General features: G+C 35.8%; 2 protein-coding genes across 5 annotated transcripts in view; one reads left to right on the top strand and one right to left on the bottom strand.

Annotated features, from left to right (window-relative positions):
* Positions 1–3416: 3416 nt before the first annotated feature.
* LOC145736481 (ipsdienol dehydrogenase-like) lies at positions 3417–4726 on the bottom strand. The gene is made up of 6 exons (XM_081990936.1): positions 4596–4726; positions 4386–4541; positions 4165–4332; positions 4005–4111; positions 3790–3920; positions 3417–3731 (listed from the first exon to the last, which is right to left on the bottom strand). The coding sequence occupies exons 1-6, from the start codon at positions 4608–4610 to the stop codon at positions 3547–3549; spliced, it is 762 nt and encodes a 253-aa protein (XP_081847062.1). The 5' UTR covers positions 4611–4726; the 3' UTR covers positions 3417–3546.
* A 3567-nt stretch (positions 4727–8293) lies between these two features.
* The window catches only part of LOC145736270 (neural cell adhesion molecule 1-like), a 57672-nt gene continuing 40041 nt past the window's right edge, over positions 8294–25924 (top strand). For 2 of the 4 annotated variants that reach the window (XM_081990600.1, XM_081990598.1), the window contains exon 1: positions 8295–8462. The gene's annotated coding sequence lies outside the window, so the exon portion shown is untranslated. Of the gene's footprint in view, positions 8463–25924 lie in introns of all 4 variants that reach the window. The other 2 variants (XM_081990601.1, XM_081990602.1) reach the window with 2 other exon arrangements.

The following is a 25924-nucleotide window of genomic DNA, read 5'->3' as shown; positions in this document are numbered from 1 at the left end:
TCCTATCCAATAACCTCAAAAACACTACAAAATTAGGTATAGTTAAGGAGAAAAGTGGTGTCAAAGTTTGAACTACCAAAAACACAGTTTGAAAAGATAGTCAGGGACAAAATTGCCTGTGAAACCCACTTGGAGTGAGAAAATGACTGTTTTAAGTACATTTTTGGAATCTTCATTAAATTTCCTATCTGAAAACTTAAAAAACACAACAAAATTTGGTATAGTCAGGAAGAAAAGTGGTGTCAAAGTTTGAACTACCAAAAGCACAGCTTGTAGAGACAGTCAGGTACAAAATCAACTCTAAAACCCACTTGGAGTGACAAAATGACTGATTTAAGCACATTTTTGGAATCCTCACCAAATTTCCTATTCAATAACCGAAAAAAAAACACTACAAAATTAGGTACAGCCAGGGAGAAAAGCGGAGTCAAAGTTTGACCTGCCAAAAACACAGTTTGTATAGACAGTCAGGGACAAAATCGCTTGTAAAACCCACTTAGAGTCAGAAAATGACTGTTTTAAGCACATTTTTGGAATCCTCATTAAATTTTCTATTCAATAACTCAAAAAAACACTACAAAATTAGGTACAGTCAGGGAGAAAAGCGGAGTCAAAGTTTGACCTGCCAAAAACACAGTTTGTATAGACAGTCAGGGACAAAATCGCTTGTAAAACCCACTTAGAGTCAGAAAATGACTGTTTTAAGCACATTTTTGGAATCCTCATTAAATTTTCTATTCAATAACTCAAAAAAACACTACAAAATTAGGTACAGTCAAGGAGAAAAGCGGAGTCAAAGTTAGACCTGCCAAAAACACAGTTTGTATAGACAGTCAGGGACAAAATCGCTTGTAAAACCCACTTAGAGTCAGAAAATGACTGTTTTAAGCACATTTTTGGAATCCTCATTAAATTTTCTATTCAATAACCCAAAAAAACACTACAAAATTAGGTACAGTCAGGGAGAAAAGCGGAGTCAAAGTTTGACCTGCCAAAAACACAGTTTGTATAGACAGTCAGGGACAAAATCGCTTGTAAAACCCACTTAGAGTCAGAAAATGACTGTTTTAAGCACATTTTTGGAATCCTCATTAAATTTTCTATTCAATAACCCAAAAAAAACACTACAAAATTAGGTACAGTCAGGGAGAAAAAGCGGTGTTGAAGTTTGGACTGCCAAAAACACAGTTTGAAAGGACAGTCAGGGATAAAATCGCTTGTAAAACCCACTTGGAGTGAGAAAATGACTGTTTTAAGCACATTTTTGGAATCCTCATTAAATTTCCTATCCAATAACCTCAAAAACACTACAAAATTAGGTATAGTTAAGGAGAAAAGTGGTGTCAAAGTTTGAACTACCAAAAACACAGTTTGAAAAGATAGTCAGGGACAAAATTGCCTGTGAAACCCACTTGGAGTGAGAAAATGACTGTTTTAAGTACATTTTTGGAATCTTCATTAAATTTCCTATCTGAAAACTTAAAAAACACAACAAAATTTGGTATAGTCAGGAAGAAAAGTGGTGTCAAAGTTTGAACTACCAAAAGCACAGCTTGTAGAGACAGTCAGGTACAAAATCAACTCTAAAACCCACTTGGAGTGACAAAATGACTGATTTAAGCACATTTTTGGAATCCTCATTAAATTTTCTATTCAATAACCCAAAAAAACACTACAAAATTAGGTACAGTCAGGGAGAAAAGCGGAGTCAAAGTTTGACCTGCCAAAAACACAGTTTGTATAGACAGTCAGGGACAAAATCGCTTGTAAAACCCACTTAGAGTCAGAAAATGACTGTTTTAAGCACATTTTTGGAATCCTCATTAAATTTTCTATTCAATAACCCAAAAAAACACTACAAAATTAGGTACAGTCAGGGAGAAAAGCGGAATCAAAGTATGACCTGCCAAAAACACAGTTTGTATAGACAGTCAGGGACAAAATCGCTTGTAAAACCCACTTAGAGTCAGAAAATTACTGTTTTAAGCACATTTTTGGAATCCTCATTAAATTTTCTATTCAATAACTCAAAAAAACACTACAAAATTAGGTACAGTCAGGGAGAAAAGCGGAGTCAAAGTTTGACCTGCCAAAAACACAGTTTGTATAGACAGTCAGGGACAAAATCGCTTGTAAAACCCACTTAGAGTCAGAAAATGACTGTTTTAAGCACATTTTTGGAATCCTCATTAAATTTTCTATTCAATAACCCAAAAAAACACTACAAAATTAGGTACAGTCAGGGAGAAAAGCGGAATCAAAGTATGACCTGCCAAAAACACAGTTTGTATAGACAGTCAGGGACAAAATCGCTTGTAAAACCCACTTAGAGTCAGAAAATTACTGTTTTAAGCACATTTTTGGAATCCTCATTAAATTTTCTATTCAATAACTCAAAAAAACACTACAAAATTAGGTACAGTCAGGGAGAAAAGCGGAGTCAAAGTTTGACCTGCCAAAAACACAGTTTGTATAGACAGTCAGGGACAAAATCGCTTGTAAAACCCACTTAGAGTCAGAAAATGACTGTTTTAAGCACATTTTTGGAATCTTCATTAAATTTTCTATTCAATAACTCAAAAAAACACTACAAAATTAGGTACAGTCAGGGAGAAAAGCGGAGTCAAAGTTTGACCTGCCAAAAACACAGTTTGTATAGACAGTCAGGGACAAAATCGCTTGTAAAACCCACTTAGAGTCAGAAAATGACTGTTTTAAGCACATTTTTGGAGTCCTCATTAAATTTTCTATTCAATAACCCAAAAAAACACTACAAAATTAGGTACAGTCAGGGAGAAAAGCGGAGTCAAAGTTTGACTTGCCAAAAACACAGTTTGTATAGACAGTCAGGGACAAAATCGCTTGTAAAACCCACTTAGAGTCAGAAAATGACTGTTTTAAGCACATTTTTGAAATCCTCATTAAATTTTCTATTCAATAACCCAAAAAAAACACTTCAAAATTAATTACAGTCAGGGAGAAAAGCAGTGCCAAATTTGAACAGCCAAAAACACAGTTTGTAGAGACAGTCAGGTAAAAAATCGTTTGTAAAACCCACTTGGAGTGAGAAAATGACTGTTTTGAGTCCATTTTTGAAATCCTCATTAAATTTCCTATTCAATAACATAAAAAAACACTACAAAACTAGGTACAGTCAGGGAGAAAAGCGGTGTCAAACTTGAATTTACACTGCAAACAATAAAACATGCGGATTTGGCAATTCGCAGTATATAAAGTGTTTTACAACCCACAATATGGCAATAATGGTGTTAAAAACTGTAGATTATGTTAAAAAAAAATAGGAGAACGGTAGAAGAACCACAAAAACGGTAGACCTGGCAACATTGGCTGCTAGTAGGAAGAGGAAGAAAACCAATCTGGTGGAGGTGTTAGTAAACCAATAAACACTAAATAGCCCATCTTTCAGGTACTTTATTAACCCAAAACAACAACTCCATCTTTGTCAAACTTATTGATTTCTATTGATTTTCTCAGACCAAATTCACTAAAAAACTACGCTCCATAATCATTGTTTTGTTGAAATTTTTACGGTCTGAGAGCGCCATCTAGTTGATAGGACGAGCCATTCAGCATGGGCGTTTCGATCACGTGTTTGACTGCGTTCGCGTATTCCACTGGTTCAATCAGTCGCGATGGGAACAAATTACGAAAGTTGGCTATGTCCTGATTGAAACCCACCGCCCGACGAAACATTGGCGTATCACAGAGGGCTGTGACAGTCAGACATATGTCAGTTTCAATTGTTTTTTTTTTGGTAAAAACCCTCACCTGGGGCAATATCCATCACCCGAATACCCAGACTGCTGAGCTGTTTGGCCAGAGGATAACTCAAAGATATAATGGCAGCCTTGGTGGTACTGTAAGCGACAGCTGACGCCATGGGACTATGTCCTGATGTGCTAAAAACTGTCTGTCATAATATCACGTGGTTTATTCAGTGTGTTATCTAGAGCAATCACGTGACTGAAACCTGAAAATTATACCTGGAGCAGTTTATGATTATCCCTTTTTGGCCTTCCTCGTCAGGCCGGTTTGGCAAGAAATACGGGACAGCCAATCTGTTAACGTTGAAAGTCCCTAGAAGATTAATCTGGAATTGATGTTTATATTGTAAGTGACATCAGACTGTGACCGGTGTCTTACAGTGACAATGTCGGTTAACACTTTATAATCTCCCGGTTGCTGAGTTTCCATATTGAACAGCTCGTCGCCGCTTTGGAACACTCCGGCGCAGTGCACGACACCGTGCAGTTGTCCAAATTTTTGAATCGTCGCCTCCAACGCCCCCTGCACGTCGCTTTCCGAACGAACCTAAGCCACACACCTTAATTTATTTAAAAAAAATCCAGTAACATGGCATTTACATCTCCTTTGACAAACAAAACGCGATCGCCTGCAAATTGACTTTGATTGGTGTCACTGCGGGTGAGGATGGTCACGTGAGCTCCTTCGGCCTGTAGGAGCCTGGAAGTGGCTCCTCCAAGACCCGTGGCCCCTCCAGTTACCAGGAAAACGGAATCCTGGAAGAAAATTATTTTCCCCCAGCACAAGTTGATGATACTTTAATCAATTACCTTGATTTTCACCATAACTGTTTCAATAACAAATTTTTACCTTTTAAAAGTGTAAATACATATTTATATATCGATACGATTAATTTGAAGAGGTAAATGGTTTCTGGTGCTACAGTAAAAACCAAAGAAATTGGCCTAGAAACTTGCTATATTGCCACTGCATTTGTGCTACGAACCGCTGTATGACGTCACAGTATACTGAGTTGATTTTGGCTATAGTTTCGCTTTTCAGTCAACTACACTTGAAAGGTCAAGCATTTTACCTGTAAATATTTGCAAACTACCGATGCACTCTTTATATGATAATATAGTGTCTGTATTTGCTTTGGTACTAGAAAACGTGCTAAAAATATGTGATTTTGTGATAAATTTCCTTCAGAATGCAAACTCAATATTTTGACAGAAAATTCAAAATGGCGTCCTGCAACGCCATTTTGCCTGTCATTTCTTGAAACCACGTGAAATTTCCTTTAAAATGAGGTGCAACTCAATATTTTGACAGAAAATTCAAAATGGCGACCTGGAACTGTCAAAAATACAACTTTTTTATTTGTCAAGTTACAGTTGACGTCTCGGTGTCATTTTATGTTAAAATTTCCCGGAAAAGACGCTGGTGCAGTCGGTTTTTTGATATCTCAAAACCTAACAGAGTTAGACCTAAAATGTAACATTTTAATCATTTCTTTGCCAGGAACTCGGCCCGATTAAGATTTACATGAAATCTGACTAAAAAATATTTACAATATAATGTGATAAAAAAAAAATTTTCAACCAATCAGATCGGTGTTTACCGAATGATGCGGCATTAATGGTGCTGTTCCTAGATTTTGGAACGCCATCTGTACTTTCTAACTCATAGAGTTGAGTACAGATGTCACCAGATGTTGCACACAACTATAATATGTGATATTATGGTAAACGAAATTTGACGCCCTCTAGCGGCCAAACGGTGTTATCAATCAACTCATGTAGGGATATTTTTGGAAAGCTTGAAGTCTGCTCTATCTTTTGTTTTCTATGACATTTTGACGTAACTTGTCATGTAAGGGAGTAATTTAGGGTCAAAGCAAGGCGTGTCCCAAAATATGTGATTTTATGGTGAAAGAACTTTGACGCCCTCTAGCGGCCAAACGGTGTAATCAATCAACTCATGGGGGGATATTTTTGGAAAGCTTGAAATCTGCTCTATCTTTTGTTTTCTATGACATTTTGACGTATCTTGTCAAGTAAGGGAGTAAATTAATGTGAAAGCAGCGGGTGTCTAAAAATGTGCGATTTTATGGTGAAGCAACTTTGACGACCTCTAGCGTCCAAACGGGATTATCAATCAACTCATGGGGGGATATTTATGGGAAGCTTAAAATCTGCTCTATCTTTTGTTTTCTATGACATTTTGACGTAACTTGTCAAGTAAGAGAGTAATTTAAAATCAAAGCGACGTGTGTCAAAAAATATGCAATTTTTACAAAGAGTGCAATTTTGGCAATTTTTTATTTTACTCCAAGAGGGTTCCAAAAGCAAGGTGTGTCCCAAAATATGTGATTTTATGGTGAAAGAACTTTGACGCCCTCTAGCGGTCAAACGGTATGACCAATCAACTCATGCGGGGATATTTTTGGAAAGCTTGAAATCTGCTCTATCTTTTGTTTTCTATAACATTTTGACGTATCTTGTCAAGTAAGAGAGTAAATTAGGGTCAGAACAAGGTGTGTCCCAAAATATGTGATTTTATGGTGAAAGAACTTTGACGCCCTCTAGCGGCCAAACGGTGTAATCAATCAACTCATGGGGGAATATTTTTGGAAAGCTTGAAATCTGCTCTATCTTTTGTTTTCTATGACATTTTGACGTAACTTGTCAAGTAAGGGAGTAATTTAGGGTCAAAGCAAGGCGTGTCCCAAAATATGTGATTTTATGGTGAAAGAACTTTGACGCCCTCTAGCGGCCAAACGGTATGACCAATCAACTCATGCGGGGATATTTTTGGAAAGCTTGAAATCTGCTCTATCTTTTGTTTTCTATAACATTTTGACGTATCTTGTCAAAAAAGAGAGTAAATTAGGGTGAAAGCAACGGGTGTCTAAAAAGTAGTGATTTTATGGTGAAGCAACTTTGACGCCCTCTAGCGGCCAAACGGTATGACGAATCAACTCATGCGGGGATATTTTTGGAAAGCTTGAAATCTGCTCTATCTTTTGTTTTCTATAACATTTTGACGTATCTTGTCAAAAAAGAGAGTAAATTAGGGTGAAAGCAACGGGTGTCTAAAAAGTAGTGATTTTATGGTGAAGCAACTTTGACGCCCTCTAGCGGCCAAACGGTATGACGAATCAACTCATGCGGGGATATTTTTGGAAAGCTCGTAATCTGCTCTATCTTTTGTTTTCTATGACATTTTGACGTAACTTGTCAAGTAAGAGAGTAGTTTAGGATCAAAGCAAGGTGTGTCCCAAAATATGTGATTTTATGGTGAAAGAACTTTGACGCCCTCTAGCGGTCAAACGGTATGACCAATCAACTCATGCGGGGATATTTTTGGAAAGCTTGAAATCTGCTCTATCTTTTGTTTTCTATGACATTTTGACGTATCTTGTCAAGTAAGAGAGTAGTTTGGGATCAAAACAAGATGTGTCCCAAAATATGTGGTTTTATGGTAAAAGAACTTTGACGCCCTCTAGCGGCCAAACGGTACAATCAATCAACTCATGTGGGAATATTTTTGGAAAGCTTGAAATCTGCTCTATCTTTTGTTTTCTATGACATTTTGACGTATCTTGTCAAGTAAGAGAGTAAATTAGGGTGAAAGCAGCGGGTGTCTAAAAATTAGTGATTTTATGGTGAAGCAACTTTGACGCCCTCTAGCGGTCAAACGGTATGACCAATCAACTCATGTGGGAATATTTTTGGAAAGCTTGAAATCTGCTCTATCTTTTGTTTTCTATGACATTTTGACGTAACTTGTCAAGTAAGGGAGTAATTTAGGGTCAAAGCAAGGCGTGTCCCAAAATATGTGATTTTATGGTGAAAGAACTTTGACGCCCTCTAGCGGCCAAACGGTGTAATCAATCAACTCATGGGGGCATATTTTTGGAAAGCTCGTAATCTGCACTATCTTTTGTTTTCTATGACATTTTGACGTAACTTGTCAAGAAAGAGAGTAAATTAGGGTGAAAGCAGCGGGTGTCTAAAAAGTAGTGATTTTATGGTGAAGCAACTTTGACGCCTTCTAGCGTCCAAACGGGATTATCAATCAACTCATGTAGGGATATTTTTGGAAAGCTTAAAATCTGCTTTATCTTTTGTTTTCTATAACATTTTGACGTAACTTGTCAAGTAAAAGAGTAATTTAAGATCAAAGCGACGTGTGTCAAAAAATATGCAATTTTTACAAAAAGTGCAATTTTGGCAATTTTTTATTTACTCCAGGAGGGTTCCAATGCACAGCAAAAGACATATTTACACCAAACCACCTTAATATGATAATATAACGTCTGCATTTGCTTTGGTACTAGAAAACGTGCTAAAGTACCACGTGGACGCACTTGACTGCTATACAGGGTGAACGTAAATTTCAGCTTTTACGACGATAGAGTTGCAATTTAAGTTGGATGTTCCTATAGTCGGTTTTTAGTGGGAATCGATGCTATCTGCAAGTCCAGAACGCCTCTTTCAGAGCCTGCGAATGTATCCCCAATATCCGAGTGGCGCCAGTCGCTCTGGAGCGCTCTAACTTGGATCGTCTCCGCCAAAATTGCGCAGATAGAGCCAAAGTCTATTCGGTCGTCAGTTTTGCGGAAGCGCGCGTAAACTTTGTCTGCTGGAATATTGTTTTTTGGATCGGAAACGTTATAGTGATGAGAATTTGAGGTAAGTTTTCGCGATTAAAACAAAAAAAAAAGTAGAAACAGAGTGCAACACATCTCTATAATGTAGAGGCTTTTTCAGTTGGTTCACTCTGTAGAATTTTTTTTTTTACTTAACTCGCAAACCTTTGCCATTTTTGAGAGTATACAGGGTGAGTCAGGGTTAAAAAATGCAGTTTTTTGGAAAAAATGCAATTTTGGCAATTTTTTTATTTTTTATTTTTGAAATTCAATATCTCGGTTACATGAAGAGCTAGAGCGGCCAGGTTTGGCTCATTTTGTAGTATTTTTTATCCTTTTTCTAATGGAGTTTAAAAGAAATTTATAAGAGTTTAAATAAAAAAGTTACAATCATTCAAAAATTGAAAAAATGCAATTTTTGCAAAAAGTGCAATTTTGGCAATTTTTTTAGTTTTATTTTTGAAATTAAATATCTTGGTAACATGAAGAGCTACAGAGGCCAGCTATAGCTCATTTTGTAGTATTTTTTATCCTCTTTCTAATGGAGTTTAAAAGAAATTTTTAAGAGTCCAAATAAAAAAGTTACAATCATTCAAAAATTGAAAAAATGCAATTTTTGCAAAAAGTGCAATTTTTGCAATTTTTTGTTTTGCTCCAGGAGGGTTCCAATGCACAGTATTTGACATATTTATACCAAAGGACCTTAAATTCGGTGAAATAAATACAAAAAAAGCATTTTAAAAATATTCATTTTTCAAAAAATTCGAAATAATTGGGGGGTATTAGAAGTCTTTTTTTACTACTTTTTACAGAAAATTCAAAATGGCGGCCTAGAACTCCATTTTGTCAGTCATTTCTTGAAACTACGTGAAAATTTCTTTAAAATGAGGTGCAAGTCAATATTTTGACAGAAAATTCAAAATGGCGGCCTGGAACGCCATTTTGTCTGTCATTTCTAGAAACTACGCAAAATTTCCTTTAAAATGAGGTGCAAGTCAATATTTTGACAGAAAATTCAAAATGGCGGCCTGGAACGCCATTTTGTCTGTCAATTCTAGAAACTACGTGAAATTTCCTTTAAAATGAGGTGCAAGTCAATATTTTGACAGAAAATTCAAAATGGCGGCCTGGGACGCCATTTTGTCTGTCATTTCTCGAATCTACGTGAAATTTCCTTTAAAATGAGGTGCAAGTCAATATTTTGACAGAAAATTCAAAATGGCGGCCCGGAACTGTCAAAAATACAACATTTTTATTTGTCAAGTTACAGTTGACGTCTCGGTGTCATTTTATGTTAGAATTTCCCGGAAAAGACGCTGGTGCAGTCGGTTTTTTGATATCTCAAAAACTAACAGAGTTAGATTTAAAATGTAATATTTTAACCATTTCTTTGCCAGAAAGTTGGCCGGATTAAGATTTACAGGAAATCTGACTTACAGGAAATTTTTACAATATAATATGTGATATTATGGTAAACGAAATTTGACGCCCTCTAGCGGTCAAACGGTATGACCAATCAACTCATGCGGGGATATTTTTGGAAAGCCTGAAGTCTGCTCTATCTTTTGTTTTCTATGACATTTTGACGTAACTTGTCAAGTAAGGGAGGAAATTAGGGTGAAAGCACCGGGTGTCTAAAAATTAGTGATTTTATGGTGAAGCAACTTTGACGCCCTCTAGCGGTCAAACGGTATGACCAATCAACTCATGTGGGGATATTTTTAGAAAGCTTGAAATCTTCTCTATCTTTTGTTTTCTATGACATTTTGACGTAACTTGTGAAGTAAGAGAGTAGTTTAGGGTCAAAGCAAGGTGTGTCCCAAAATATGTGATTTTATGGTGAAGCAACTTTGACGCCCTCTAGCGGTCAAACGGTATGACCAATCAACTCATGCGGGGATATTTTTGGAAAGCTTGAAATCTGCTCTATCTTTTGTTTTCTATGACATTTTGACGTATCTTGTCAAGTAAGGGAGTAGTTTAGGATCAAAGCAAGGTGTGTCCCAAAATATGTGATTTTATGGTAAACGAACTTTGACGCCCTCTAGCGGCCAAACGGTGTTATCAATCAACTCACGTGGGGATATTTTTGGAAAGCCTGAAGTCTGCTCTATCTTTTGTTTTCTATGACATTTTGACGTATCTTGTCAAGTAAGGGAGTAGTTTAGGATCAAAGCAAGGTGTGTCCCAAAATATGTGATTTTATGGTAAACGAACTTTGACGCCCTCTAGCGGCCAAACGGTGTTATCAATCAACTCACGTGGGGATATTTTTGGAAAGCCTGAAGTCTGCTCTATCTTTTGTTTTCTATGACATTTTGACGTATCTTGTCAAGTAAGGGAGTAGTTTAGGATCAAAGCAAGGTGTGTCCCAAAATATGTGATTTTATGGTGAAGCAACTTTGACGCCCTCTAGCGGCCAAACGGTGTAATCAATCAACTCATGCGGGGATATTTTTGGAAAGCCTGAAGTCTGCTCTATCTTTTGTTTTCTATGACATTTTGACGTATCTTGTCAAGTAAGGGAGTAGTTTAGGATCAAAGCAAGGTGTGTCCCAAAATATGTGATTTTATGGTGAAGCAACTTTGACGCCCTCTAGCGGTCAAACGGTATGACCAATCAACTCATGCGGGGATATTTTTGGAAAGCTTGAAATCTGCTCTATCTTTTGTTTTCTATGACATTTTGACGTATCTTGTCAAGTAAGGGAGTAGTTTAGGATCAAAGCAAGGTGTGTCCCAAAATATGTGATTTTATGGTAAACGAACTTTGACGCCCTCTAGCGGCCAAACGGTGTTATCAATCAACTCACGTGGGGATATTTTTGGAAAGCCTGAAGTCTGCTCTATCTTTTGTTTTCTATGACATTTTGACGTATCTTGTCAAGTAAGGGAGTAGTTTAGGATCAAAGCAAGGTGTGTCCCAAAATATGTGATTTTATGGTGAAGCAACTTTGACGCCCTCTAGCGGCCAAACGGTGTAATCAATCAACTCATGCGGGGATATTTTTGGAAAGCTTGTTATCTGCTCTATCTTTTGTTTTCTATGACATTTTGACGTAACTTGTCAAGTAAGGGAGTAGTTTAGGATCAAAGCAAGGTGTGTTCCAAAATATGTGATTTTATGGTAAACGAACTTTGATGCCTTCTAGCGGCCAAACGGTGTAATCAATCAACTCATGTGGGGATATTTTTGGAAAGCTTGAAATCTGCTCTATCTTTTGTTTTCTATGACATTTTTGCGTATTTTGTCAAGTAAGAGAGTAAATTAGGGTGAAAGCAGCGGGTGTCTAAAAATTTGTGATTTTATGGTGAAGCAACTTTGACGCCCTCTAGCGGCCAAACGGTGTAATCAATCAACTCATGTGGGGATATTTTTGGAAAGCTTGTAATCTGCATTATCTTTTGTTTTCTATGACATTTTGACGTAACTTGTCAAGTAAGAGAGTAGTTTAGGATCAAAGCAAGGTGTGTCCCAAAATATGTGATTTTATGGTAAAAAAAAAGTTACAAGTGCATTCCTATTAACACAACAAAGAAGCGCTTTTCTTATTAAATCCCACAAATTTAGCGGTAAATTAACAATTTTTTTTGCATTCCCCAACAAAACAAAACCCAAATATTCGATGCTAAAGTGAATAATCATTCCCAACGGGAATGAATACACAAAATTTCTTTCATGTTTTCCCTGTCAGAGAAAAAGCGAGGGATAATGGCTGGGAGCTTTACAAAGCTGCCCGCTATTTATCTTGGCAAGTTTACCGAAAGCGTTGTCGATATTTTATGCAACAACGCCCTATACCCCCAAATGGAACCCTCTCTCCACCAGGAGCGTCCCCAGCCTATGACCTAGGGGGGCATGTTGACATGGAGATGGGGGGAAAATGGTATTTTACTTAAAATTGCAAGAAACTTCAGTTCAGTGAGACCTGGTTCCTTATTATATCAATTTGAACATCATCTCCTACGGGTTTTCGTAAATTTGTCGACTTTGATGAAAATCCTGTACATTTTCATTGTTATTACATTTTTTTTGAATTTCTAAGGCAGCTGCAGCTCCCCCTTGGCGACGCCTTTGCTCTCCACTCTTATAGATCTCGTAACTGGGAAAACTGGCCAATCTGGACATAAAAAGCATCTGCGTGCTTCTGTATATTGACAAAATTGCCCCAGCTGCCACTGTTCAACCAGACCAATATCGGATATTGGGGACATGTTGCATCATCATCAACTAAAACTCTTCACAAAACAAAATACTTAAACCAGAGCCCCGGTAATCTTAAAATGTAAGTTAAAACAAAATTGCAATTTTACATCCTTTTCTGTTGCAAGGGGCTAGAGTGGGACAGAACGTGTTTGCCAGACGACAGAATCCTGAAATTAACAACACCTATAGAAAATGTCTATCCTTGTTTAGCGTATTGCATATAGTACTGCAGAACAAAGATGGGTTGCTAAACTGCTCGTCGAAAAGAGTGTGTGTGTTTCGTAAAAGTTCAAACTTTGACACCGCTTTTCTCCCTGACTGTACCAGTTTTTGTAGTATTTTTTTGTGTTATTGAATAGGAAATTTAATGAGGATTCCAAAAATCTACTTAAAACAGTCATTTTCTCACTCTAAATGGGTTTTAGACGCAGTTTTCTACCTGACTGTCTCTACAAACTCTGTTTTTGACAGTTCAAACTTTGACACCGCTTTTCTCCCTTACTGTACCAAATTTTGTAGTGTTTTTTTATGTTATTGAATAGGAAATTTAATGAGGAATCCAAAAATGTACTAAAAACAGTCATTTTCTCACTCCAAGTGGGTTTTACAGGCGATTTTGTCCCTGACTATCCTTTCAAACTGTGTTTTTGACAGTTCAAACTTTGACACCACTTTTCTCCCTGACTGTACTAAATTTTGTAGTGTTGTTTAATGTTATCAGATAGGAAATTTAATGAGGATTCCAAAAATGTACTTAAAACAGTCATTATCTCACTCCAAGCAGGTTTTACAAGCGATTTTGTCCGTGACTATCCATTCAAACTGTGTTTCTGGCTGGTCAAACATTGGCACTGATTTTCTCCCTGACTGTACCAAATTTTGTAGTATTTATTATGTTACTGAATAGGAAATTTAATGAGAATTCCAAAAATGTACTTAAAACAGTAATTTTCTCACTCCAAATGTGTTTTACAAGCGATTTTGTCCCGGACTCTCCTTTCAAACTGTGTTTTTGACAGTTCAAACTTTGACACCGCTTTTCTCCCTGACTGTACCAAATTTTGTAGTATTTTTTTATGTTATTGAATAGGAAATTTAATGAGGATTCCAAAAATCTACTTAAAACAGTCATTTTCTCACTCTAAATGGGTTTTAGACGCAGTTTTCTACCTGACTGTCTCTACAAACTCTGTTTTTGACAGTTCAAACTTTGACACCGCTTTTCTCCCTTACTGTACCAAATTTTGTAGTGTTTTTTTAGGTTATTGAATAGGAAATTTAATGAGGATTTCAAAAATGTGCTTAAAACAGTCATTTTCTTACTCCAAGTGGGTTTTACAAGCGATTTTGTCCCGGACTCTCCTTTCAAACTGTGTTTTTGACAGTTCAAACTTTGACACCGCTTTTCTCCCTGACTGTACCAAATTTTATAGTATTTTTTTATGTTATTGAATAGGAAATTTAATGAGGATTCCAAAAATGTACTAAAAACAGTCATTTTCTCACTCCAAGTGGGTTTTACAGGCGATTTTGTCCCTGACTATCCTTTCAAACTGTGTTTTTGACAGTTCAAACTTTGACACCGCTTTTCTCCCTGACTGTACCAAATTTTGTAGTATTTTTTAATGTTTTCGAATAGGAAATTTAATGAGGATTCCAAAAATGTACTAAAAACAGTCATTATCTCACTCCAAGTGGGTTTTACAAGCGATTTTGTCCCGGACTATCCTTTCAAACTGTGTTTTTGACAGTTCAAACTTTGACACCACTTTTCTCCCTGACTGTACTAAATTTTGTAGTGTTGTTTAATGTTATCAGATAGGAAATTTAATGAGGATTCCAAAAATGTACTGAAAACAGTCGTTTTCTCACTCCAAGTGGGTTTTACAAGCGATTTTGTCCCTGACTATCCTTTCAAACTGTGTTTTTGACAGTTCAAACTTTGACACCGCTTTTCTCCTGACTGTATCGAATTTTTTAGTATTTTTTTATGTTGTTGAATAGGAAATTTAATGAAGATTCCAAAAATGTACTTAAAACAGTAATTTTCTCACTCCAAATGTGTTTTACAAGCGATTTTGTCCCGGACTATCCTTTCAAACTGTGTTTTTGACAGTTCAAACTTTGACACCGCTTTTTTCCCTGACTGTATTAAATTTTATAGTGTTGTTTTATGTTATCGGATAGGAAATTTAATGAGGATTCCAAAAATGTTCTTAAAACAGTCATTTTCTCACTCCAAGTGGGTTTTACAGTCGATTTTGTCCCTGACTATCCTTTCAAACTGTGTTTTTGACAGTTCAAACTTTGACACCGCTTTTCTCCCTGACTGTACCAAATTTTGTACTATTTTTTTATGTTATCGAATAGGAAATTTAATGAGGATTCCAAAAATGTACTAAAAACAGTCATTTTCTCACTCCAAGTGGGTTTTACAAGCGACTTTGTCCATGACTGTTTATTCAAACTGTGTCACATTCTACAGGTTTTTCCCTTCCCTCGTTTTAAGGCAGTCTGGTATTTTTAGATAATGACTCACCCTGTACAACTGATTAGTAATAATTGCAATTAACTGGAAGAGGTAACTTTACCCAAGAAAATGCTAAAGAAGCTCATTATATCGAGCATCAAAACGATCGACAAGGGAATTATACAAACAGAAAGGTAGCATTTCAAACGGGACTATTTGTCTTGCTCAATAAGGGCCCCTTCACCCCTTCGCCCCCCCCCGTTTTTCTTTATTTCACGTTTTATCAAGTCGTGCAGAATTTTGCTTTAACAAACATCCTCTAATGTGCCACGCCGGCAGTTTCGGGAAGATAAAACCAACTAGAAGGGGATTTTACAAGTCTGTGGATCAAATTGTCGAAGTTACGGGGAGGCCCCAATTTTGCGGAGTTCGATGCGGACCTGGAAAAGTGCTCCGTGGAATTTTTTGTTTGTCTTCTCCGTTGCGCTGACAAAAATTTTACGAAGCATCGTATGGTTCTATCCCTTTTTAGTTGCACTAAACAGACAAAATAGACGTACGTTAGAATGGCTAGTTCACCTCCATCACTACCCAAGGACGGTAAACAGTAAAGGATTGCTCGATTGGACGATTTTGTTGGAATGGATCCTGACGTCACAGTAAAGTTTCGGGCTTTGTAAAAATTACCGGTAAAGTACTGGTAAATTACAAACAATGTGTTTCTGGCTGGTCAAATTTTGACACTGCTTTTCTCCCTGACTGTACCAAATTTTGTAGTATTTTTTTACGTTATCGAATAGGAAATTTAATGAGGATTCCAAAAATGTGCTTAAAACAGTAATTTTCTCACTCTAAGTCGGTTTTACAAGCGATTTTGTCCCTGACTATCCTTTCCAACTGTGTTTTTGGCAGTTCAAATTTTGACACCGTTTTTCTTCCTGACTGTACTAAGTTTTGTAATGTTTTTTCATGTTATTGAATAGGAAATTTAATGAGGATTCCAAAAATGTGCTTAAAACAGTCATTTTCTCACTCGAAGTGGGTTTTACAAACGATTTTGTCTGCGACTGTTTATTCAAACGGTGTTACTAGCAGTTTAAATTTTGACACCCATTTTTCCCCTGACTGTATTAAATTTTGTAGTCTTGTTTTATGTTATCAGATAGGAAATTTAATGAGGATTCCAAAAATTTGCATAAAACAGTCATTTTCTTACTCTAAGTGGGTTTTATAAGCGATTTTGTCCCTGACTATCCTTTCAAACTGTGTTTTTGGCAGTACAAACTTTGACACCGCTTTTCTCTCTGACTGTACCAAATTTTGTAGTATTTTTTTATGTTATTGAATAGGAAATTTAACGAGGATTCCAAAAATGTACTTAAAACAGTCATTTTCTCACTCCAAGTAGGTTTTACAAACGATTTTGTCTGCGACTGTCTATTCAAACAGTGCTACTAGCAGTTCAAACTTTGACACCGCTTTTCTACTTGACTGTACCAAATTTTGAAGTATTTCATATGTTATTGAATAGGAAATTTAATGAGGATTCCAAAAATGTACTTAAAACAATCATTTTCTCACTCCAAGTGTGTTTTACAAGCGATTTTGTCCCTGACTGTCCTTTCAAACTGTGTTTTTGACAGTTCAAACTTTGACACCGCTTTTTTTCCTGACTGTACCAAATTTTGTAGTATTTTTTTATGTTATTGAATAGGAAATTTAATAAGGATTCCAAAAATGTACTTCAAACAGTCATTTTCTCACTCCAAGTAGGTTTTACAAGCAATTTTGTCCGTGACAATCTTTTCAAACTGTGTTTCTGGCTGGTCAAACTTTGGCACTGATTTTCTCCCTGACTGTACCAAATTTTGTAGTATTTCTTATGTTACTGAATAGGAAATTTAATGAGGATTCCAAAAATGTACTTAAAACAGTCATTTTCTCACTCCAAGTGGGTTTTACAAACAATTTTGTCCGCGACTGTCTATTCAAACAGTGTTTTTGGCAGTTCAAACTTTGACACCGCTTTTCTCCCTGACTGTACTAAATTTTGTAGTATTTTTTTATGTTATCAAATAGGAAATTTAATGAGGATTCCAAAAATGTACTTAAAACAGTCATTTTCTTACTCCAAGTGGGTTTTACAAGCGATTGTTGGTTGTTCAATTATTGCGTTAACCATTTTGATTATTAATAATGCACTTCTTGTTTAATTCTCCCTCGGTTGGTTAATCACGTGACGTTTCATCAGCTCGAGTTATTGCGGTCAGGTGACCGTTTCCTCGTCGAAGAGCGTCCTGGTTTTGTGGGGGGGGGGGGGGGGAGACAAAAGAATCCAAGACTAAAAAAAATTCAATTATTATCGGGGAACAAGTCGAAATAGCATCGGAGACCATTTATTTCGGACCCCGGAGTGTCACTCGAAGGGCCCCCCGAATAAACTTCGGAATGTCAAACGCGCTCAAGGGATTGTCTCTTTCCAAATAAGGGATTGCGTTCCGCTGATAAGACTTGGAAAATAAATGCCGACCATTTTTCAGTTTTTCTCGACTCGAACGGGGTTTATTTCCTTTAATTTTGTTGTTTCGGAGGTGGAATTGATAAAACTAAATTATCCACTTCAACGTTTCAATTACGAAAACCAAACTGACATATCGGGTACGTTTACGCGTCGTCAGCGGCTTAGAGATTAACTAAGCGGTCCTATTTAGTTTGTTATGACTGCTTACTTTTAGCTTCTAAGCGGCTGACGTCGCATTGAAACATCCTGTGACAAAATAATTGTCGTTCCTTGTCTATTAGTTGTGAACTGACTGAGACGGAATTTTGACGCCATTTTGTTTTTTAACCGATCGGGAAAAATCGGCGTTGGCCTGTCTCCAACGCCATTTAAAATTCAAAATTTTGGTGGTTTGACGTTTCTTGACAGTTTCATTGTCATTGGGGCAGTTCAGTTATTCATCACATTATGTTACCTATATAGATTTTTTTTAGAGCATAGTTTGACAGTTTTGACGTTAGTGACAGTTGTCACGTGATCTTCAAAATGGCGGAAAAGCCATTTTGTCAGTCATTTCTTGAAACTACGTGAAATTTCCTTTAAAATGAGGTGCAAGTCGATATTTTGACAGAAAATTCAAAATGGCGGCCAGGAACTGTCAAAAAATAAAACTTTTTTATTTGTCAAGTTACAGTTGACGTCCCGGTGTCATTTTATGTTAAAATTTCCCGGAAAAGACGCTGGTGCAGTCGGTTTTTTGATATCTCAAAAACTAACAGAGTTAGACCTAAAATTTAACATTTCAATCATTTCTTTGCCAGGAACTCGGCCGGATTAAGATTTACATGAAATCTGACTAAAAAATATTTACAATATAATATGTGATTTTATGATGAAAGAAATTTGACGCCTTCTAGCGGCCAAACGGTGTTATCAATCAACTCATGTGGGCATATTTTTAGAAAGCCTGAAATCTGCTCTATCTTTTGTTTTCTATGACATTTTGACGTAACTTGTCAAGTAAGAGAGTAGTTTAGGGTCAAAGCAAGGTGTGTCCCGAAATATGTGATTTTATGGTGAAAGAACTTTGACGCCTTCTAGCGGCCAAACGGTGTTATCAATCAACTCATGGGGGGATATTTTTGGAAAGCTTGAAATCTGTTCTATCTTTTGTTTTCTATGACACGTAAGGGAGTAATTTAGGATCAAAGCAAGGTGTGTCCCAAAATGTGTGATTTGGTTTCCTGATTGCTCCATTTAATACCGCGGTATAGATTGTTATTGGAAATGAGGTAGACCAACCCCAATCGGGGTAGCTTTGGCAACGCTGTAAACAACTGAAGCACTGTCAATTGTCAATCAATACGTTTCTGTTCTTTTTGTTACAAACACACTGATGCCATGTTGCCGAATGTTTTCGAACTGCTTTTTTACCTTCAATTTCAGTGGGTGTTATTAAAAGAATATTTTCAGTACTGTTCTGGCTGGTGAGCCTCAAGCTCCGCGTTCCCCTAAGGGGGAAGGTGGGGTTGGGGTGTAGCTTTTTATTTTCTAAAAGAAACGAGCTCCATTAGGCTGTCTCTCCATAAATTTCTAATATCATAGAGCCGGGCAGCTTCTGGCATTAACAAATTGCCTTAATTTGAGCACGCCTTTTGGCTATTTCAATGTTGTTTTTTAGGGAGTTTGTCATTATTTTTCTATGTTATTGGATAGGAAATTTGATGAGGATTCCAAAAATGTGCTTAAAACAGTCATTTTCTTACTCCAAGTGGGTTTTACAGACCATTTTGTCCGTGACTATCCTTTCAAACTGTGTTTTTGGCAGTTTAAACTTTGACACCGCTTTCCTCACTGACTGTACCAAATTTTGTAGTGTTTTTTTATGTCATCAGATAGGAAATTTAATGAGGATTCCAAAAATGTACTTAAAACAGTCATTTCCTCAACTCACTCTTTGTACAGGGTGCTGCATTTTCGATGGTTTTAGGGGGTACAGAGAAAACGGTAATAGATAGAAAAAAAGTAGCATACGTGTTCCGATCTCTTTTTCCGAGCTGAGATGACTGGCGAAAAGTGGGCGACGCAAACTTCTTTTGTTTCAAAGATACGGGGGGTTTTTGAAAAGTGGCCATTTTGGAACCTCCTCTGTATTTCATTTGCTATTAAAGTTATAAAAAAAATAAAAACGGTTTCTGGTACAACTTTTCACGTAGAATCCAATGGCGTAGTCAGTTTTTTTCTATGACGTTTAGTTTCTGACTTATGACAGTAAGTTATATTTTTTTAAATGGAACACCCTATATATTTTTACGTCATTTAATCCTGTTAATTTTTTCCTTTCCAACGATGTATTACAACATATAAATTTGTAAACGTTAAATTTTTAATTAAAGAAAAGGTGTTTCCAAAGGTGTTTCCTATTCAAAAAAGTGCTACTTAATATCTAAAATAAAAATAAAATTTGGCTATGTTTATTTTAACATGGTACATGTGGTTTATGTATGTAAATAGTTTTTAATTTCTACCATAAAGATAGTGTAACCACGTTTCTTATTAAGGCGACAATATTATCGATTCTTCTCGATTTGCTGAATTTTGAGAAGTTGGCCATGGAAGCTTCTCCATGGTTACTTAAATAGCATTTGTTAATCACACATTTTCTGCGTCAGGTGACATTTTCAAAAATTTCTTGGTGTTTTGTTCTTGCAATTTTCTCAAAATGGAAAACACACATAAATGGAACATGATCGAATGTTACATAGAGAGTGGAAAAAATAAAGTCGAGGCTGCAAATTTATATTTTCAACGGTATCCAGAACGTCGGCAACCAGACTGTAGAATTTTTGAACGACTTCAATCAAATCTCTGTGACTTTGGCTCTTTTTGTAAACCCAGATCAAAAACGTATTTTAAAATAACCAGAGAAGTTGAAACAATAAACACAATTGCATATGTCACAGCTGAACCGAAAACATCAACTAGGAAAATAAAAGAAGACTTAGGGATATCTTCAAAAAAGGCTATAAAAATTCTGAAAGAAAATAACTTCCGACCATATGTAATAAGAAAGGTAGGTAAAGAAAATGGAATATTATATAATTTATTTTGCTGATATTCACTTTTTTACGACCATATATAGTAATTAATAAATCCTGCTTGATTTAATAATAACAGAAACGTTGATGATCAGTTAATAATCTTTCGCTCGTAATAATTCAAATATATCAACCTCTTTAGATTTAGCTATATCGATTAATTTTACATATATTATCTGTTATTCTAGGTACAAGATCTGCATCCTGGTGATGATGCTAGAAGGGTGATATTTTGTCAATGGTACTTACATAAATGCAGGGAAAACCCAAATTTTCACCAAAAAATTATTTGGACTGATGAAGCCCATATATCGAGCGATGGAGTTTTTAACAGGCACAATCACCATTACTGGTCTGATATAAATCCCCATCAAACTATTAGGCGCCGTCAGCAAGGAAAATTTGGTTTCAATGTATGGGTAGCGGTTTTTGGAAGTCGAGTTTTAGCATATCAAATTTACAATCAAAATTTAAATTCCGAATTATATTTGTCAGTTTTGGAAGAAAAAATTATTGAAAATTTAGAAAATATGCCACTAAATCAAATTTTGGAGATATACTTCCAGCAAGACGGTGCGCCGCCACATAATGCCAGGAGAGTTTCTGAATTTTTAAATCAAAATTTTAATGCAAAATGGATGGGTACAAATGGGCCAATTAGGTGGCCACCACGGTCACCAGACCTGACACCCCTTGATTTCTTTTTTTGGGGTCACATAAAAGACAAGATATACAAAAATAAATCAAATACTGTTGAAGAACTGCGCGAAAAATTTGAAGAATGCATTTACGCAATTCCAAACCTTTCAATTTTTAATGCTACAAGGGCTGTAGTAAAAAGATGTGAAATGTGTTTAGATAACCATGGACGTCAATTTGAACATCTGCGTTAGTCACTGCTACTTATGGCCAATTACACCAATATATAAGGGCTGCTTAGGGTAAGTTTGGTTTTCACTGCGACATTTGCATCATTATAATGTCATATTGGAATCTCAACGTAGCTATAAGTACTAACATTAATTTAATTTTGTAACCTTAGAATTTTTTAAATTATAATTGTTCTCATATTTTCTTAAATAAATAGTAAGTTATCTGATGTGTTAGTTTATATCTTTTTCCGATTGTTTTTGTTTGGTAATTTAGATATTGGCATATTTTTTATTAGCAAACGTCTTTTTGACCTTTTTTTTTAATTAACGTTTACAAACTTATATGTTGTAATACATCATTGAAAAGGTAAAAATTAACAGGATTAAATGACGTAAAAATATATAGGGTGTTCCATTTAAAAAAATATAACTTACTGTCATAAGTCAGAAACTAAACGTCATAGAAAAAAACTGACTACGCCATTGGATTCTACGTGAAAAGTTGTACCGGAAACCGTTTTTATTTTTTTTATAACTTTAATAGCAAATGAAATACAGAGGAGGTTCCAAAATGGCCACTTTTCAAAAACCCCCCGTATCTTTGAAACAAAAGAAGTTTGCGCAGCCCACTCTTCGCCAGTCATCTCAGCTCAGAAAATGAGATCGGAACACGTATGCTACTTTTTTTCTATCTATTACCGTTTTCTCTGTACCCCCTAAAACCATCGAAAATGCAGCACCCTGTACAGTCAAGGAGAAAAGCGATGTCAAAGTTTGAACTGCCAAAACACAGTTTGAAAGTATAGTTACGGAGAAAATCGCTTGTAAAACCCACTTGGAGTGAGAAAATGACTGTTTTAAGTACATTTTTGGAATCCCTATTAAATTTCCTATCTGATAACATAAAAAAATACTACAAAATTTAATACAGTCAGGGAGAAAAGCGGTGTCAAAGTTTGAACTGTCAAAAACACAGTTTGAAAGGATAGTCAGGTACAAAATCGCTTGTAAAACCCACTTGTAGTAAGAAAATGACTGTTTTAAGTACATTTTTGGAATCCTCATTAAATTTCTTATCTGATAACATAAAACAACACTACAAAATTTAATACAGTCAGGGAGAAAAGCGGTGTCAAAGTTTGAACTGCCAAAACACAGTTTGAAAGTATAGTTACGGAGAAAATCGCTTGTAAAACCCACTTGGAGTGAGAAAATGACTGTTTTAAGTACATTTTTGGAATCCCTATTAAATTTCCTATTTGATAACATAAAAAAATACTACAAAATTTGGTACAGTCAGGAAGAAAAGCGATGTCAAAGTTTGAACTGCCAAAAATACAGTTTGAAAGGATAGTAAGGGACAAAATCGCTTGTAAAACCCACTTGTAGTAAGAAAATGACTGTTTTAAGTACATTTTTGGAATCCCTATTAAATTTCCTATTTGATAACATAAAAAAATACTACAAAATTTGGTACAGTCAGGAAGAAAAGCGATGTCAAAGTTTGAACTGCCAAAAATACAGTTTGAAAGGATAGTAAGGGACAAAATCGCTTGTAAAACCCACTTGTAGTAAGAAAATGACTGTTTTAAGTACATTTTTGGAATCCCTATTAAATTTCCTATCTGATAACATAAAAAAATACTACAAAATTTGGTACAGTCAGGGAGAAAAGCGATGTCAAAGTTTGAACTGCCAAAACACAGTTTGAAAGTATAGTCACGGAGAAAATCGCTTGTAAAACCCACTTGGAGTGAGAAAATGACTGTTTTAAGTACATTTTTGGAATCCTCATTAAATTTCTTATCTGATAACATAAAACAACACTACAAAATTTAATACAGTCAGGGAGAAAAGCGGTGTCAAAGTTTGAACTGCCAAAACACAGTTTGAAAGTATAGTTACGGAGAAAATCGCTTGTAAAACCCACTTGGAGTGAGAAAATGACTGTTTTAAGTACATTTTTGGAATCCCTATTAAATTTCCTATTTGATAACATAAAAAAATACTACAAAATTTGGTACAGTCAGGAAGAAAAGCGATGTCAAAGTTTGAACTGCCAAAAATACAGTTTGAAAGGATAGTAAGGGACAAAATCGCTTGTAAAACCCACTTGTAGTAAGAAAATGACTGTTTTAAGTACATTTTTGGAATCCCTATTAAATTTCCTATTTGATAACATAAAAAAATACTACAAAATTTGGTACAGTCAGGAAGAAAAGCGATGTCAAAGTTTGAACTGCCAAAAATACAGTTTGAAAGGATAGTAAGGGACAAAATCGCTTGTAAAACCCACTTGTAGTAAGAAAATGACTGTTTTAAGTACATTTTTGGAATCCCTATTAAATTTCCTATCTGATAACATAAAAAAATACTACAAAATTTGGTACAGTCAGGGAGAAAAGCGATGTCAAAGTTTGAACTGCCAAAACACAGTTTGAAAGTATAGTCACGGAGAAAATCGCTTGTAAAACCCACTTGGAGTGAGAAAATTACTGTTTTAAGTACATTTTTGGAATCCTCATTAAATTTCCTATTCAATAACATAAAAAGCACTACAAAATTTAATACAGTCAGGGAGAAAAGCGGTGTCAAAGTTTGAACTGCCAAAAACACAGTTTGACAGGACAGTCAGGGACAAAATCGCTTGTAAAACCCACTTAGAGTGAGAAAATGACTGTTTTAAGTACATTTTTGAAATCCTCATTAAATTTCCTATTCAGTAACATAAAAAAATACTACTAAATTTGTACAGTCAGGGAGAAAAGCGATGTCAAAGTTTGAACTGCCAAAACACAGTTTGAAAGTATAGTCACGGAGAAAATCGCTTGTAAAACCCACTTGGAGTGAGAAAATTACTGTTTTAAGTACATTTTCGGAATCCTCAGTAAATTTCCTATTTGATAACCTAAAAAAACACTACGAAATTTGGTACAGTCAGGGAGAAAAGTGGTGTCAAAGTTTGAACTGTCAAAAACACAGTTTGAAAGGACAGTCAGGGACAAAATCGCTTGTAGAACCCACTTAGAGTGAGAAAATGACTGTTTTAAGTACATTTTTGAAATTCCTATTAAATTTCCTATCTGATAACATAAAAAAATACTACAAAATTTGGTACAGTCAGGGAGAAAAGCGATGTCAAAGTTTGAACTGCCAAAAATATAGTTTGAAAGGATAGTCAGGGACAAAATCGCTTGTAAAACCCACTTGGAGTGAGAAAATGACTGTTTTAAGTACATTTTTGGAATCCCTATTAAATTTCCTATCTGATAACATTAAAAAAATACTACAAAATTTGGTACAGTCAGGGAGAAAAGCGATGTCAAAGTTTGAACTGCCAAAAATACAGTTTGAAAGGATAGCCAGGGACAAAATCGCTTGTAAAACCCACTTGGAGTGAGAAAATGACTGTTTTAAGTACATTTTTGGAATCCTCATTAAATTTCTTATCTGATAACATAAAACAACACTACAAAATTTAATACAGTCAGGAAGAAAAGCGGTGTCAAAGTTTGAACTGCCAAAAACACAGTTTGACAGGACAGGCAGGGACAAAATCGCTTGTAAAACCCACTTGTAGTAAGAAAGTGACTGTTTTAAGTACATTTTTGGAATCCTCATTAAATTTCCTATCTGATAACATAAAACAACACTACAAAATTTAATACAGTCAGGGAAAAAATGGGTGTCAAAGTTTGAACTGCTAGTAACATCGTTTGAATAAACAGTCGCGGACAAATTCGCTTGTAAAACCCACTTAGAGTAAGAAAATGATTGTTTTAAGTACATTTTTGGAATCCTCATTAAATTTCCTATCTGATAACCCAAAAAAACACTACGAAATTTGGTACAGTCAGGAAGAAAAGTGGTGTCAAAGTTTGAACTGTCAAAAACACAGTTTGAAAGGATAGTCAGGTACAAAATCGCTTGTAAAACTCACTTGGAGTGAGAAAATGACGTTAAATTTCCTCTCTGATAAAATAAAAAAAATACAACAAAATTGGCCAATCGAGCAATCCTTTACTGTTTACCGTCCTTGGTCTTCACTCAATGAGTTGCCCCATAAAGCAATTTGTTTAATAGTTACGTTTATTCCCGTTTAAGAGGCACCATATGATGCCCCTTCTGAATGGGATTAACACGAGCCGGTTGTAATAAGCCTTAAATTCAATTAATCGCGACTAGTTTATATATTGCCTAGAGTATATGGCTGTATAGTATCGATTTAACAACATTAAGAAACAACAAAAGGAGATGAGTCTAAAATTCGATTAATCAGCTTAACCGCGTTTACACGGCAAAGCTTTTACCGATCTTAAGGTTTTTGTTTTCGAGCCCCAAAATTATCGCAACTTAAG

This window comes from Ips typographus, linkage group LG12 (assembly GCF_016097725.1).
Source record: "Ips typographus isolate SLU linkage group LG12, UJ_Ityp_2.0, whole genome shotgun sequence".
Classification (NCBI taxonomy): domain Eukaryota; kingdom Metazoa; phylum Arthropoda; class Insecta; order Coleoptera; family Curculionidae; genus Ips; species Ips typographus.
This window is presented reverse-complemented; position numbering and strand designations above follow the sequence as displayed.